Source organism: Chenopodium album, chromosome 12 (genome assembly GCF_948465745.1).
Source record: "Chenopodium album chromosome 12, dcCheAlbu1.1, whole genome shotgun sequence".
Lineage (NCBI taxonomy): Eukaryota > Viridiplantae > Streptophyta > Magnoliopsida > Caryophyllales > Amaranthaceae > Chenopodium > Chenopodium album.
Window position 1 is genome coordinate 28,522,633 of NC_137845.1, and position 18,140 is coordinate 28,540,772.

General features: G+C 34.8%; 1 protein-coding gene across 3 annotated transcripts; it reads right to left on the bottom strand.

Annotated features, from left to right (window-relative positions):
- Positions 1-7,875: 7,875 nt before the first annotated feature.
- Positions 7,876-17,990, bottom strand: LOC145572266 (protein TIC 22, chloroplastic-like). 3 transcript variants are annotated; one of them, XR_014096757.1, is made up of 9 exons: positions 17,562-17,990; positions 17,405-17,467; positions 15,927-16,001; positions 13,247-13,297; positions 11,182-11,241; positions 11,042-11,104; positions 9,005-9,040; positions 8,278-8,448; positions 7,876-8,132 (listed from the first exon to the last, which is right to left on the bottom strand). XR_014096757.1 is itself a non-coding variant. In XM_081631261.1 (8 exons), the coding sequence occupies exons 1-8, from the start codon at positions 17,958-17,960 to the stop codon at positions 8,356-8,358; spliced, it is 840 nt and encodes a 279-aa protein (XP_081487387.1). In that variant the 5' UTR covers positions 17,961-17,990; the 3' UTR covers positions 7,876-8,355. The 3 variants fall into 3 exon arrangements, 1 of the variants encoding a protein (XP_081487387.1); XR_014096758.1 differs by having other exon boundaries at positions 7,876-8,146; XM_081631261.1 differs by having other exon boundaries at positions 7,876-8,448.
- Positions 17,991-18,140: the final 150 nt, after the last annotated feature.

Sequence of the window (18,140 nt, forward strand, 5' to 3'; positions counted from 1 at the left end):
TCCATCTCATGTAATTAAGTTATTTCTAAAATTATTTCAAAAAGTTTTCGCCATTAACTTTTTGAAAATAATTAACTTTTTGAAATAATCCTAAAATCCAATTCTAAAATTATTTTTCGAGTTAAGTATTTAAAATCATTTTGTAGGGTTTGTTATTAGAAAGTTACCTATGTATCCTGAAATCTTATAGCATAAAGGTATTCAAATGATTTTTTTTTTTTAATTTATCAATTTAGTATTTAACTAAGTGGAAAGGGAAAGGAAACTAAGTCAATCATGTGAGATCGATATTAGAAAAAGTAATTGAAGAAGCAAACAAAGGAAAATAATAGCACAATTTTTTTGAAGGAATCCGCTTAATAAAATGGTGGAGGTTAAGAAATGCTTAAATGAAAAAAATAAATAAAAAGTAAGGCTAATTTAGTCACGCATGATGGAAAATCATATAAGTTTAAATAATGTTTAAACAATTATATAAAATAATAAAGATTCCTCTTTTTTCCATGAAACCTTAGTTCATTAGTGTCATTTGTGCTAATATGTGCACCCAATCACATAGTTTGTGTTGTAGACTGCACCTTTAAAAGGTTGTGCTGCTACACGCACATTTATCATAGTTGGTGTTCGCTAAGTCTCAGGATATTGGTGCTCGTGCAGCTGCTCACATCTTCAGTAGGATCGGGTTCGCTATAGCTAGAGGGGTGGGGGCCCAGATTGTATCTCGGCTCCCTACCAATTTCTTGTAAATTGATTAACTCTGTAGGTTTTGTTATAATAATAATAATAATAATAATAATAATAATAATAAGTAGGTTGCAGTAGTAAGTGGAAAGATATAAAGGGTAAAAATGTTGCTAATTGAAAGAGTTTAAATAAATTGAAATATGTTGCTTTCAAAAATGAAAGACTAAATTGTATTCCTATTTACATATATAGCTACATATATAGCGGCAAATACAATTAAGCCATTGATTTCAAGCCCTAAATTCGGGTTTAAATCATCGTTGGCAAATGTAATATTCCAATTGTTCTTTCTTTTTCACGAGAGCTTGTTATATACTCCCGGGTGTACAGTATATTCATGAGTATTTTGTTCTCATTTTGATGATTATTTTTTATTTAATCATTAGAGAAAAAGTAAACACTAACCTTGGATTATTTGGGTACACGATACACCCGGTATATATATTTTTCACCGGCAAACAACACCAATGATCATAAAAATAATTTCGCTACAAAATGGGCCTACTATTCCCTTTTTCACACTTTAATTTTTACCATATTTTTCTCCTTACTCACTGATTTAGCCAAAGTAATATATTCTTACTTATACACAAAAATGTATAAGTACTCCTTAATTTTTTAGGAAAAATACACTTTAATAATTCCAACTATGATTTATTTTTTTTAATAATCCTAACTATGGGGTCAATTTGCCTCCAATGGTCCCAAAAACCGGTTACCATCTGAAACGGTAAATTTTTTTTTTTTTAAATGTCACATGTCAGCACATGATTGGCTTAATTTAAGGAAATTTTAACATTTGCTACTAGAGAACACACCTCGTTTCACATTTGCTACCGGTATAAATTTTTTTTTTACTTTGCTACCACCTAAATCAGAGTTTGTTAAAAATCACAACTTGATGTCTTACACCGTTACTATTTTTCGTTAGTGGTGCCCAACCACCATCCAGCCACAACTCCTTCCCCAACCACCTCACTGCCACCTTCAACCACCTCCGTTTTCCCCTATCCTCACCCTTGGCCAGCACCCCAGACACCCTTATTCGCGCCAACTGACCAACCTCATCCCACTCCCGCCACCCCTATTCTCTCCCTTCCCCCAAACTGACACCCAACCATGCCGTAAACGAGCAATTTCAGCAATTTCATCCCACAACAACCCAACGTCGTTGCTACCCTCTTCGCGAGTCCTATCGCCACATACGAACCTCCCAACAGCCTCACGCCCACCAATCAACCACCATAGCACCTCTCTTCACCGTAATAGAGTAGTCCGCAAATTAGAATCGTGGTTTAGGGGCTAGGGGAGAAGAGCAGGACCGCGCAAAGGAGTTCCCCAACCACCCAAAACGACTATAAGCGAAACCCTAAAACCCGTTTAGGGTGGTTTCGGGCTGGTGGTTTAGGGTTAGGGGTGTCGGTTTTTGGGTGGGGGAAAGGGAGGGGTTCGATTCTAGTGGGGTCGCCGGCGCCGGCAGGGAGAAGGGGGCAGGGTGGCTGACGGGAGAGGCTGGGCTTTTTTAAGGATGGCTGGTTTTTTTTTAAAATTTTTTTTTTATTTTTATTTTTAACAAACTCTGATTTAGGTGGTAAAAAAAAAATTTTAACCGATAACAAATGTCAAAATTTCCTTAATTTTAAAAAAATTAAGAAAAACAGAAATCGATCCCAGATTCCCAGCCAACTGTTGCCGTTCCCAGCCACCCTAACCCCCCGAAAATGGTCGGCCGACCCTCCTAACCCCTGAAACACACACACCCGATCCATCCCAACCCCCTAAACCACTCTCCCCCCCCCCCCGGCTGCTTTCACCGGAAAATCGATTCAAATGAAAAAAAAAAACAGCTCCGCTACCAAAAATGCCCCTTCTCCCTTTCCCCACTCTCGAAATCGTCCGTTTTGGTGGTGGGAGAAGGGAGGAGGGGCAGTTATAGCGGCGGATTCAAGTAGGGGGTTAGGTTTTGAGGGTTGTTGTGGGTTAGGTTGGTGGTTTTCGGGGTTGGCGTTGGCTGGGTTGGTGGTTTCGGAGGTCAGGGTGGGTTAGATGGGTGATAGAGGGCTGGCCTGTAACACCCCCATATCTCCCTCTGCGGAAATACTAGTATAATTCGTATAATTATATCGTAGAGATAGACTTAGGAGTGTTACCGCCGCGTGATTACGCAAGGCTACTCAAAATACTTAATCTAATAAAAAAACTTGCAGCGCAAAACTCAACTTTCTTTTATTAATACTTATAAAAATAGTAACATTGTTATGAGTACTCAAAATAAAGACAAAACCAACATTCCTAAACTAGGTGAAGCAAATCCCGGGACTCCCATATGCTTATTCATGACTCCACCTGAAAATAGTCAACACTGCTTACCATTACGGTAAACAGGGCGAATCAAAACAAATAAGAAATACGGATTAACAAAATATGCTAAGTACGATAAGTTGTTTTGCTTTTAAAACCAGTTCCAATAATTCCAACACTCATGATTCAAAACCAATTCCAATAATTAATCCAATAGTTCTAAACTCATGATTCAAAACCAATTCCAATAATTCAATAAAACGATTTATAAAACCAATTCCTCTTTTTAAGACCAATTCCTCACCCAAGTGTGCACACCCCCCAAGTTAGTGTCCTTATGTAGAAGGCTATCCTTGAGGAAAGACTTGGTCATACATAGTCCATAGTCTTATCAACCAAATCCGCATAGTAGGATTTATATAATCATGCTTGTAAAGCTTTAATATATAATTCAATAATTCTCATGAAATTCCTCTTTGAATAAAGTTAAACTCTGTAGTAGAATAACTCAAAACTCCACCCTTCCCTAAAGCCTGGTCTGTCCACTCCACTCGGTGTCCGACTGGACGCGAGACATAGTCCGCCCCTCAAAGCCTGATTGAAGCGTTGTAACATCCACTGACTAAAAGAACGACCAAAAACTTTCTTTCTGTTAGTCTGTCTAGCGTCTTTCGGGTTCCCATCAATGGGTCAATCCCATGCCCCCAACTGCGACTAGTGGTGGCTATCGAACTGAAGAAAGCGAGTCAAGACCTTCTTCGGGGAAAATCTGGAATCTTTCTATTTTATAATAATCTACGAAGCTGGTCAGAAAGACAATCAAGAAGTATGCCTTCCGAGGGCTGTTTAAAATCAACCTTTTAATAAATACTTGAGAGTTAAATCTCATATTAATAACTTTTCAAAATCAATAACTTTTCCTTTGAAAAACCTTTTATTTAATTCAACAAACTTTTCAAATCAATACCTTTATTTAAACATGATAAGTAATTCAAACCATTCAAAACATGATATGAAAATCAATCTTTTAAAGATACATTTATTAAAACAAATATTAAAATCAATACCTCCAAACATATATATAAATGTACTTTATTTCATAAATCATAATTCAAATCAATTTAATTCAATCACCATTAAATTACATAAAACATGTTATTCAAACCAATCACTTTCAAAGTTATCTAGCCACCTAAACGTACCTTGATTCCGAATATCAATCAACACTTTGCACCTTCAAAGTTCAATCACGAATACACCTTGCAATTAACATAACCATAAGTTTATCACAACATCTTTAGACATAAACCCAAATCTAATGTGCATGGACTATAAAACTCTTTTAAAATAATACTTTAATATAAAAATTATAGCTTTGAAATAAGCATTTATATTTTAGAAAACTAACCATGAAGAAAATAAAGGAATAGGATTAAAGAGAATTGGATTTGCGTTGGAAAGAATAGGCAGAAGTTTCAGAGGCCATAACTCCTTCAATATAAATCCGAATTGGGTGATTCTTGAGCCTAAACTCAAGGATTTTTCAAGAGGAACAATCTTCTGTGAAACATCAAAATCCCAAAAACTGACCAAAAGTGCCCGAAAATTGGCTTCCAATGTGTACGGGCTGATTATGTATGAAAAAAGTAGAAAGAAAAATATGAAAAGGTTTAGGGAAAAGAAGAATAAGAGATCGAGAAGAAGAGAGTTGAGTTTTGCTGTGAATAATATGAGAGGTATGAGGGGGTATTTATAGGCTCATGAATAAAAGAATTATGTTAGGAGAATGTAGGAAGAATTATGGTAAAAGAATTAAGGAATTACTTGGAGAAGAGAATAAAGAAATATGGAAAGTTTTGATATTAAGGTGATTAAGAATAATAGAATTAAGGAAAATGTATTGACAAGAAAAATAATATGGCAAAAGAGATTACTTGGGGAATAATCAAGGAAGATATAAGGTAGGAAAATAAGATGATCAAATATTTAGGGGATGCAGAAATAAAATTAAGGAAAATAAGAGATTTTAAGGAGATAATAAAAAATACAATTTACTAAAATAAATCACCCAAAAATCCATCATGAAATTGAGCTTTCCTTAGCTCGTATTTTCGGATCACCCTTTAGATATTTACGGAGTTAATTTGCTAGTTTTAAGGAATTAAAAATAATTGTGTAAATAATATTTATTGTATAAAATAATTAATTAATAAAATACCAATTATTCACTAAATAAAATAACTAAGAAAATCAGATTTTCTATACATAGAAAATCCGAAAATCATAGTTATTAAATTAGGAATTTTTGGCCATCTTAAATAAATAATAAAATATTATTTTATTTAATTAAAAAATCCGAAATATATATAAATAATTCGATTTTTAAAATTAAATAAACAGATAATAAATCTTATCCAAAATCTAAAAATAATAATTAGATTTCAAAATACTTTTGGTGCCAAAATTAAAATATCATTTTTGCTCCAAATTCAAATAGTAAATTAAATTACTAAAATACCCTTTTTAGGAAATAATAATTAATTAATTAATTAGAAAAATACGTATCAAAATACGGGGTATTACATGGCCGGCCGGTTTTGCTGGTTAATGGGAGTGGCCTGCCAGTTTCTGGTGGAGGTTTGGGATGGCGCGCAGTGGGAGTTAGGGTGGCTGACAGCTGACTGCTTGATTTTGGGTTTTTGTTTTTATATTTTAAAATTTGGACCAATCACGTGTCATGGTCACCTGTTATAATAAGTCATTGACCCATTGTTGACCAACTGAGACCATTGGAGGTAAACTAACCCCATAGTTAGGATTATTTAAAAATAAACCTTAGTTGGATTATTAGAAGTAAATCGGCAATAGTTGGGAATTATTAAAGTGTATTTATCCAATTTTTTAATATAATCCAAATACTCCCCCTTTTGATACAAACCATCTAAGTACTCCTTAATTTCAAACTGCTTTACAATGATATGTAGTTAATCAAAACCGATAAATCTCAATTATATGCTCCCATTTCATCAACTCATTACTTAAAATAGCTCATCATTTCCCTTCACAAGATATCTCATTATTTTTCATGTCTTGCATAGTTTATCGATGTAGTGATTGCCTATTTTTCAAATGACTACCTTCATAACCCAACAGTGGAAGACCCCCATCATATGCATGCCTAAAGAAGGAGAATGTAGAGGTAGGTTTCCTTGGCATGTTGGGAAACATCGATTGTATGTATTAGGTATGGAAAAATTGTCCAGTTGAATGGAAAGGTTAAAATGTGTCATGAAATATCTAAATGGTTGCTATCATATTATAGGCAGTTGTTTCTAGAAATTTGTTGAGTTATATGCATTAATTTAGGACACTAGGATCTTACAACTACATTAACACTTCAACGTTCTCCGGTCTTTGGCAATATAATAAAAAACTATGCTCCATAAGTTTAGATCTCAAACAATGGAAATGCTTATAACAAGGGGTATAAATCTCACAATGGGAGTTATCCAAAATGTTTTACATTTATCGATGCCATCATAGCTCCACAACCTTGTAAATAAAAATTGTTTGCTGAAAGCCTAGAGAGTGCTAGAAAAGATTTTGAGCTTGAATTTAATGTACTACAAGCTCGGTTTACAATAATTAGGAAACCGGTATAAAGAATAGACATGTCGTGGAAAATCATGTGTATCATTATCCACAACATGATAAATATCTGGATATAAAGATTCACGTAAAGAACCGAAAAAGCTACAACAACATTCACCATTATACCTCGGTCATTATGATCCAAAAAAATTTAGTGAATTTATGGCTACAACAACACTTACTTATACACGTTAAATTGGTCCCTTATGGATCAAAATGACCCTTCAAACCTTAATTGAGCAATTTTTGCAACTTATAAATAATGGCATATAAATCAAAGCATCACTTACCACGTAAAGCAAGACATTTATAATTATTATGTGCCAATTTTGACCTCAAATTGAATCCTTAAGAGTCAAATTATTCCCCAAAACCTTAACCAATTAAAACATTATTTTTGGCAATTGACTTCCAAAGGTTCTTATTCACAAAGTCCGCTACTTAAAAAGTCGTGTTTGACAAATTTTCCTTTGTCAAAAGGTTATCAACAACTTATTAACCTAATTTACATTTTCTAAAGCACCTGGTGAATTATTTAAGTATGTTAATAGGAGAGTAAGTTACAAAAGATTTTCTTTGATGTTGCGAAAATTAAGGAAAGATGATAAATATGGAAAGTGAAGAGTAAAAAGAATGTACATAATATGTCAAACTGGGAAAAAGAGATAAAAATAAAGGGACGATATGTAATGTCCTCATTGTTGTTCATGCTGAGCTCCTTTAAATCCAAACAAGGCCCTAGTGAAAAGTGAGGTGGAGAAAAGAGAAAATGAGGCCAAGGAAAAAGAAGAGAAAGAGAAAAAAAAATGGGCATTTTAATCATTGACGATGCTCTAATTGCAATCGGTACTTTTAATTGAGGAATTCTCTACCTCTAATAATTTGAGTCTTGAATTACTCTATTAACACAGGTGTTGGTATTACATTGTGTTTAGATGGTATCATTTAATTACCATCAATGAATTATATTGATACCAACAAAACATTTTTGCATTCATTTGCACCATTGAATATGTATTTTGGTGTCATAATAATACCTACTATAGTTAATACCAACGCATGTTACTAGACTATTCCTCTAGTTGAGGAAGATTCATGAGCTAATTAACGAATCTTCAACCCAGACTAGGGTAGCCGTGAACTGACACAACATAAGATTAAACGAGAGAAGTGGCGAAGTGCACACCAGCAAATGAGGATTATAAATTAACTAGAGACATTGAAAAACAAAATTTTGAGCATGATCATCATGAAGTAGTGCACAAAGATAAGCATGAACAGGTTAATTACAATCAAAAAAGAAAACTCCATTCACTCAAACATGCACCAACAAAATCAGCCTTAGTTAAGATTAGGACTATGAATGCAACTATAATGCAGATAAAGTGGTAGTCCTCTGAGATGAACGCAGCATCCGTTTCCGCCATTTGACTAACCTGCTTCACAGAAACTGATGTCATAATTGTTTTGTTATCACAACTTGCAAAGTCCGACAAAACTATACGTCAAAGCTTGAAAAAGAAAATGGAAATGAAGATAGTTGGGAGAGAGCTGAAGAGAAATGTAAATTGATGAAGAGACCTCTAATTATTCGATATGCTGCAATGCGCCCTCTGCTGCTCAATCAAGATTATGGGAAGAACAAATGCACGCTATACATCACGCTTTTGCCACTTCTTGAATATGTTGTAAATGGCCTTTACCAGGTGGAATAAATATAAGATCATCCCAGCCAGAATTCTTCTCACTTATCTGTATCCAACATCCACAAAAAAACTAAGGGCAACTGAAATAGGGATGAATAAATTGACAGGTGGAATTTCCCTATCATTAAAATGTTACATAATTTTTTTTTGCCATGAATTCTACATATACATTAAGCACTACATTAATAAAATGAAAATAAGTATAGAAGATTCATCTAATTCGGTAATAGAGAAAGAACAATAAGAATTCTAATATAACTAATTTAAATCAGAAAAGAAGAATTATGCAAAACATATAGTAGTAATAGAAGAAGAAAAGCCATATACAGAAGCACAATACTTATTGTTGAAATTACAAATAGAATGATAGTTGAGGGAAAGAACAATTTAAACTTGTATTTGTATTCAATCCATTGAAAAGAAATACATAGCAACATATATATAGTGCAAAACTAAGCAAAAGATAAGGAACATGATCATCAATCAATCATGCCTAACATCAACCCACTAAACCCACTACTATTATGACTCCACTGACACAAACTAATTACTTAGGTATTACCTAACCACTAATAATTTAAAGCAAGCATTCCAACACTTACCTCCATTTTCTTCAAAACATCTTCTAAACTGCCCACCTGTTGAAACCCACATCACAACAACAAAGAGCCTTTGAGCATATAATAACACAGATAATTACAATACTAAAGATAGAAATAAAAGTATTACGTATTATACAATGGCATGAAACACAAGGACTATGATTTATTCAACAAAAGGAACACACGGAAAAAGATATGGAGTAAATAGAATACAGGAAGAATAAAAATAATAAAAAAAAAAAAAACAAAAGAATTTATTGTTCATTCAGCATTACTGAGAAATCATGCTTCAAAAGAATTTATAGAGGATAAAGAATTTAACTAACAGCATCAGCAGATAATGAACTTACAACTGTTGTTTCATCCTCCTGTGAATTATGAATCAATTCTTAAGTTTGGAAATTCATTGACTTTTTTGTTAAGGCAATTGATATAATTTCTCATGGTAAGATGGAGGTTTGCATTCAAATTATTGGTGGTACGCTTGAAGATCCCATCTTCTGTAAGCAACTGTGTGAATGACCCTATGAGTTTGGCAAAAATGAAAATGCGGGTCATGTAGAGCCCAAATGTCGATTTCAAAACCAAAAGAGGCAGGGCTCCTTTCTTATGTTCTCCAAAAATTACTATCATTTGATGACTAATAATTAGGCTCTCAAATATTTTGATTCAAGGTCGGAATCTTTGTTGGAGCTTAGGTTTCCAAAAGAGATATCAACCAACATAAATGTGAATTAGACGCGTTAAAAAAAAATAAAAATAAATGTGAATTAGAAGGTCTGGTCTCCTTGTTTAAGTTCTATAGACCAAGAAGAGATGCATGATACAGCTGATTGAGTAAGTTCTTCCAGAAGCAACTTCAGGTGTACCTTCAGGAGATATGGCAGTGGCTCTTCTACGCACAACACTAATATGTCCAGCTTTCTCTTTCACGAAACTTCATAGAGCAATACGAGGAAGAGTGCAGTTCATTCCAACAAATTAAGAAAACCAAAAGAAGAAAGATGACCTCGAGCAATGATGTCTTCGATCCCCCCTTAACGTTGATCATGTTTGAAAGTCTCAAATAAGCATGAAGCGGAAGTAGGCTAATCCCCTTCCCCACCCTGCGCAATGGATTCCTGTAGCTATCCAAGGAAGTTTACATCTAATGTTTGTAATCTTTATTTCATTACTAATTCCATTTGTTATTGTTCAAATCTTGGCTCTGTAGGAATGTAGGATGTTTGTAAAGTAGTTGTGTTTGTCACCCATGATAAGGCCAATGGCTGCAGTAGTGGGCAGTCTATTGTAGCTTGTTTTGCTGTTTATATTTAAAAGGGCAAAAACATAAGTACAAAACAAGAGATCAGTTGCCAAAATAAATATACTTAAACATCCTAGGGAATTTCCGTTGGAGTAATCTAGACAACTAAGGAATGCAATGAAAGTGCCTTTATCACGAAACCAACAAGTGGATGTTGTTGAGAACTATCTACAATGGTCTCAAAGAAGGCTCAAGAATTGCTATTGATGCTGCTTTGGGAGGAAGCTTCATGGGCAAGAAAAATGCTCAAAGGAGGAAGATATTTAAGGAAAAAACTTCCAACTACCAACAATATGGTGGAGATAGAGAAATGCCTAGAAAATAAGTAAAGACACCGTTCAAGCTTCGGCAAAAAAAAAAAAAAAAAAAAAAAAACGTGAAGTTGCAATTCCCATCTTCCTTGCCTCAAGTGGCTAAGTTTTGAAATTTGTTCCATCCATAGTCATTCCACATATGATTTCCCTCACAATGTCAATGCAGAACAAGTTAACTCTCTAGGTTCTAATAGCTACTTCTACCTGCTAAGCAGAGAGGAGGACATATATTTTATCATTCCTTATCTTCTAAGGACAGTAAATGAATACTATCAATTAACTAGAAAAAAGATTTTTCTGTGTGTGAGTATTCCTTTTTTTTATCATGGGGAGTCTTTGACTTTGCATAACAGATTTTAAATCAAATTTTGTATTTTTAAATATACATAATATAGAGGCATTTTAAAAAAAACATACCATTATGTTCTGAGGTCCCCGTCCTCGCAATGCCCTCAGAGACAGTTCTTTCTCTATATCTTCCTGCAGGAAAGAAGCATGAACATAATGATAGATTTTTTATTAAGTTAAAAAACACACACACTAATGAGATGACTGACCTTTCGAAAATATATAGGGCAATACCGCTTATTTTTCTTCTTCACAACAAGGAGATCTGACTGCATTGGCCATTTACGACAAAGAAAAAAAGAAACCAAGGATTACATAAAGAACATAAGTAACAATCACATGCACATGTATACAAGTAATAAAAATTAGGTTTAAGAAGAAGTATTAAGAGAAATCTAGTCCTGATTCTTAAACAATCATAATCACTGATTGCAGAGTTAAGAAGCCAAGTTTGATAAGCAGCTTCGATTCTGACAGTGAGCAATTCTCCATTACTGTACATAACAAGCTGCTTCAAATATAAACATGCCTGATCTGAACTTGCAAATTAAAGAATGAAACAACTATAGCCTGCAGCAAACTTATTTTAAAGGGTGACTCGGCTAACATAAAAATTGAAATATGAAAAGGGTTGCTATAGGTGGTGAAAGAGATGGCACATAACAAGAAAGTTTGATTCAGCAGAGATCAGAGAAATCTTCACAACAGAAGGTGCAAGAGTATTATATAAACCCGCACTTGTTATCAGAAATTCAGAACAAACAACCTAGTTCATGTAAGGTTTGTGAGAAGCTAATAATTTATGTGGCCTTGCCACCCACACCGTCACCCAAGATAAGTAAACCTACGCAACTATGTTAAAACTAAGATATTCAAAAGAAGATTATGCGATGAACATGGAGCCCTAACAAGATTTGCAAATAGAGAAAGCTAGACATGCCACAAAAACAACTTAAATTTTGAGATCTGTGTGTTCATACGGCTGTTGACCAATAATTGAAATTGAATAAATAAATAAGCAAAGTGCCAGCAGGTTAGCAGGTGTAATGAACCAGCCATTAAAAGGGGTATTATTGGGATTTAAGGAAGCTTGATGAAAAAGACAGAAAATGTGTAAGAGAATAGAAAAACAAGGAAGTCTATAAATAATAGAGGTTAGGAAGAGAGTGGATTAAGAGAAGAATCGAGAACTCTATTTAAGCTTCACTTAGCTTTGTAAGAGCATCCAGTCTCTTGAATACTTGACACCGATTTTGCTTTCATATTGTCTTCAATATGCAGATTCATAACAGCAGGTTTAACCTGACATGTACAACCATGACCAAGCAATATCTTGATTCTCAAACTACAACAATTCTCCTTTTCTAAACTCTAAACATCATTGTTTGACATTTGAAAGCAGCTTTCATCTCAGTCAGTTTTAATATATTGTATGATAAGGAACACTAGTAGTCAATGTACATCTACAAAGATGCCTAATGCCCAAGAGTGGGAGCTTTGTTAAAACATTGCAGCAATAGTATTGCTCAGTACATCATTAAAAATGGATGCAATATTGCAATCTCACAGCTCGTGCTTTTCTTTTCATACTAAGCTAATGTCGAGATTAAAATATAAATAAATAAATAAAATCTAAAAGGAGCTTGATAACATGAAAATCTCTATCCTCAGAAAGCAGCAATAAGAGCATTTTCAAAGAGTTCAGGACTAGAAACTACACTAGTACAGAAAGTGAGTAAGAGTTCTACTACTAGATGAAATGGAGGCTGTTAATCACTCCTTTGATGGCTTCTACAACTATCTAACCAATTTTTTCTGCAATTTACATGCTCTCAGAGACTATAATAACAAGTACTTCCTCTGTTCCCCTAATATTGCAACAGGGGGGGGGGGGGGGGGGGGGGGACGCGGAATTTTAGATGAGGAGGGATGTAGAGAAAAATAAAGACAGTGACCTATGTGATAAGGAGAGAGATAGAGAGAAAGCATGTGCAAATATGGGTAATATTACAAGATTTGTGAAACTTCCTAAAATGGTAACTGTTGCAATAATAGGATAACGGAGGAAGTATTAATTATTAAGTGATTCCCATTAGTGAGAGCAAGCAAAACAAAGTATACATGACAAGAGAAAAGGATGAATGGACATTTAGTACATTTTACAACAGGAACATCTGATAGCATGTAGAACTTATAGTTATAATCAGATAACAATGAACATTTGCTTGTATGCTTAAAGTGACAAGCAATGAAACATAGAGAAATTTAGCACACCTGGAATACTGGAACACCATCAAATCCAGTTTTTGTCTCCGATGCTTTCAACTGCAGCAAGAAAGCAAACTACTGTGAATAAAGTAGATATATGGCAGCTTAAGATAGTTATCAAGAATTTACAGTCTTTCAAATGCCATAGTTGAGTAGTCAATTCTTATAACTTCCTATATATTTGTGTGCTAACATAGTAAGCTTTGTTCATATAATTAAAGAGCAATTACTTTCTCAAAGATTTGGTGCCGTAGATACTTCAAAAGTCTGTACCTGATGTCAGAGATCCTTAAGACTCACTACAAGTGTCCACAACTATTAAGAGCCACAGCCACCAGAGGAAAATTTTGTTAGAAGTACCAGACACAAATGTGTGAGTCCAATACTTGAGGGAGGGCATATAAAATAGGTATGTACCACAGATAGTGGAGTAACCATTGGCAATTGCCTAGAAATATTGAAGGGAATTCCAGACATAAAACACCTAACTCTCCAAGTAGTGAATATAAAAAGGTAAGCAGCAGCTAATAAAAAGCAGATATCCTTGTAGTATTAGGAGTCATACTTTTGATATAACAAGAATCCTATATCTCTATGTAAGGCAACAATATGTATTGAAAATTTTTATTGTTGTTTTTCTATGTCAATAAACGGCAATTAATGTGTAGTAGAGCAGATAAGCTTTATAGTTGTTTCACTTCAGCAATTATAGGATAGCATTTTAGCAGCATATCTTGCCTTTGCATCCATGTCTTGTGAAACCATAAAGATGGACATTAAGATAAGCAATGGGCAAATTGTGCAATTCAAAAGACCCAATAAGTCTGGCCGTGAATAAGGCACCATTCAATTCTTTTTTGTTCTTTTTTCTTCAATCAATCAATCAATCAAAGCCTTAATCCCAAAAGTGGGGTCGGCTAACATGAACCAAATTTGATTATTCCGTGTAGTCATCAACATAAATCTTTCTCCTCCATCCCTTACGATCCAAAACTTCATCCTCACGTAAATCCATGCACTTCATATCCTTCCTCACTCCTTCCAACCAAGTCATCTTTGGTCTCCCTCTTCCTCGTTTAATCCCTCCAGGGTCCCACTCTTCCACTCTTCGCACCGGTGCACCCTCGGGTCTCCGTCTTACATGTCCAAACCAACGCAGACGATTTTCCCTTAATTTATCTACAATGCCCGCCACACCTACTTTCTTTTTTCTATTTTTTTTTTTTGACAAAGCAAGGAACTGACTTCAAAGTCTAGTAAATCCCTTGCGATTATAAGCTAGCAGTTAAATATTACATTAGGTTTTTTCTCTTTTTGGACCTTACCTTCAAACGCCTAATTATTGGAGTGCATTTTTATTATCTTGACTTCTTGGTGATGAAGAACCTTATCCTTTCGAAGAAGTCGGATTTTTCTTTCAATTTTGGCTAAATTTGGCACTAAAAACCTAGATCTCTGTTAGGAAACAACTTAAGCAATTTTTTAAGATAATGGGATGCTCAATCCAAACTCAAAGGACTGAAAGGAGTATATGGCTCAAATTTTCTAGAGTTTTGACTCTCTAGTTTTGTAACCCTAGTATGGTAGACATTTGTGATATATACTAGAAGATTATTTCATGATATTGAGATATTTTTTACTCTTCTAAGCGAAATAAAATATCGAGAGTCTTCATTGACTATTGTCTTTATTATTCTTTTTTTGACTCTAAACTAGTGAGGGTCCAACAAAGTGTTTGGGCTTCTTCATAAGACATAAACATACTATAAAATGCATGTGTGTGCTCTTGAAAGCCATGGCATGGAGCAGCAACCTTTAAGAACCCTTGACATTATTCAATAAAGTTGAGTCAAGCTCCCCTAATCTTGATTTGAGTGAACACTCGGATAAGGAGTAAATGCATTTAGGGGGATAAATTAAGGATCATGCAGCTGAGTGGAGGATGTGATACGAGGAGATATGTAGTGGTGGTGTGAGGAAGGAGGGATGAGAAAATATTACCCTCTAATGCCACCTATGCCAACCTTCCTCTCCCTTATTAGTCGCTTATTACCCCTTTTACACATTATAGCCCCAACCCAACCATCCCCTAAATATTGGTAAGTGGATTTAAGTATATGAAAGTAAGAGCTATATAAGAGCAACTCCAATGGTTTCATATTAAGGACTTGCTTGCAATATAAATAAAATGTCTAGCTACATGCTTACCATTGGAGAAAAAAAAAATTAGCAACATGCAAGCTATTGTAGCCCAAACAAGCTACGTTGCTTGATTAGAAAAAAGACGAGTAAACTCCATTCATATTGTGACAAGTGTATAACTATTAATTTTTTTATATATTTTATTTTTTGCAAGCTACAAGGTCATTGTAGCTCACCATTGGAACACTTTGTAGCCAAAAAGTGTTATAGCTTAATATTTGATGTGGCAAAGCAAGTTACAAGGCCCTGGTACCTTATCATTGGAGATGCTCTAAATATTCTAACCCATGTAATTATAATTCTAAATTGTTACTTTCTAAATGCTTCAAGACTATAGTTTAGGATGAAAGGAGCATGAAATAAGGAATCAACTAAATTGTGATACTAGATTAAAGAATAACAATCTAGGCTTTTTACAAAATTGTAATACAGCTCATTAAAACAACCAAGTTCAACAAACTAATAGTTAAAACAAAGAGCTTACTTCTAATGCGTTCTTTATTTGAACAGGATCAGGCAAAAACCGGAATGAAATTCCTTCAACCTTTAACATGTATACCTGCACAATGCACATTGTAAATTATGGAGTATAAAGAAAATTAGATACTGGACCCAAGAGGCTAAGAGGAAAAAAGGGTGGGGTAGATTTAGGGGAAGAGGAAAATAGAGGGAACAATAATGTACGATCAAGAGACACAACTTACAGCTTTTACAAACTAAAATCACCTCTTACATATGCTAGTTTGCAACGAACACCCTTAAATTTGACTTAAATTTATCGCTTCGTACATAATTCATAATATACTTCCTCCAATTCTTTTTATTCTTCCATTTGGAATCATGACACTATACAATATACATAAGATGAGAGGATCTTTGAAATTACTCTCAATATTTAAAGCAGACCATAGTTATGTTGGGTCTATATGATTCGTCTCAATAAGTAATTTATAAAAATGTTCAATTGCAGGGCAAACATGCACAGCCAGAATGGGAAGAGCATTTAGTATCAAAGGGAGTATTAGCTAAAGTCAAAATGAAAATGAACTACCAAATGTTTCTCATTAATGTGGAAAGTCCTCATCAATAACCAGCTAAAATATGACAGCAAAGAAATAATTTGGCTTTTAATTTTTATAGAGCAGAGGACATGGATTTCGTAAAAAGTGCTAATATACCTGGATATCCAAATATCAGATAACTAATTGACCATATTGGTAGCGGCAAAGTCACCCCTCATCTAACCCCTAATCAGAAAGGACATCATTATAGCACTTGCAACTTAGATATTTTCTACCCAAAACAATTCCTGACCCCCAACAATAAGGTACAATAACTACTATTGTAAGCAGCTAAACCAAGGGACAACCTGCCATTGTGGACTTGTGGCCAAGTACCAAGCTTCTTCAAGAAAATACAAAAGTAGACCTAATGATCATAACACTTTCTACCTATCAGGCTACATGAAAAGAAAAGGTTGTAACAATGTGATCAAATTTTCTTTCTTCTACCTAGCCAACAAGTTTGCACCCTATTATGGCATCACATAGACCACATAAGTGACATATAACAAACAAATATACAACCATCTCCATATCACAGCTCCCCAATTCGCGCTTAACATGTAATTGTCTCTCCAAACAATCGAACAAAACAAAAGTTATCCCACAGATTACGATCAACCAACCTTGTCCACATATTCCCAACTTTCAATGAAGGAAACACAATCAACTAAAATTGATTTAAGTTCACTTCAACTCACTAGACAGACACATGAAAACGTAAATCAATGAAAACTTTTCCGCCAAAAGAACAAAGCTTAATACACAACATTTTAGCATATGGTAAGCCAAACTCCCTCAATCCAGAATAAATCATTGTGTCGATAGCTTAATTTATACTAGTAATGCGACAATTAAATCCCGACGAAGATAGTAACGAATTATCAATAACATTCGTTACCTGGTCAAGGCTAATTGGAACAATCTTAGCCTGACTCCGCAACTCCCTCCTCCTCGCCTGAACCTAAAATTCCAACACCAAAAACAAACTCAATTCCCAAAATTCAACAAATAATTCCAAAAATCCAATACAAAACACAGAATTAAAGCTTCAAAACCTGAGCAAGAAAAGCCTCAGCATCCTCTTTACGAAAACAAAGCAAACCAATACTCTTAGCACCATTATTAGGGTCAGAAATCAGCACAAACTCATTGTTAGTATTGCTAACAGTGAAAACGGAGGTTCCGACGAGAGACTTCGCAACATTGTTGGTGCTTAAAGCGGCGTTTTGCGAGGGTTTAGCTTGTCCGACGGAGGCGAAGGGAAGAGAGAGCGACGGAGGAGAGGTGGTGCGCGCACGAGGTGTTGGCGGAGAGAGGGTGGAGAGTAAGGTGCCGGCGATTCGGCGGGTGTCGTCGAGGCGAGTGGTGAGGTCGGCGCCGAGGCGGTGGATGAATGTGGAGAGTGAGAGTAGTGGATTGGTATGGCCACCGGTTGTTGGTGTTGGAGAGTCCATTGCTACTGGTCAAGTGTTGAACGTTGTCTTTCTTTAAACGATTAGTATTAAGTTTTTTTTTTTTTTTTTGGAAAATTTATTAATTACCACTCCCTCTATTTTTACTTAATTACCCTTGTTTGATCGGTATACTTACTAATGCACAACTTTAATTAATGATATCTTTATTTATTCATAAAT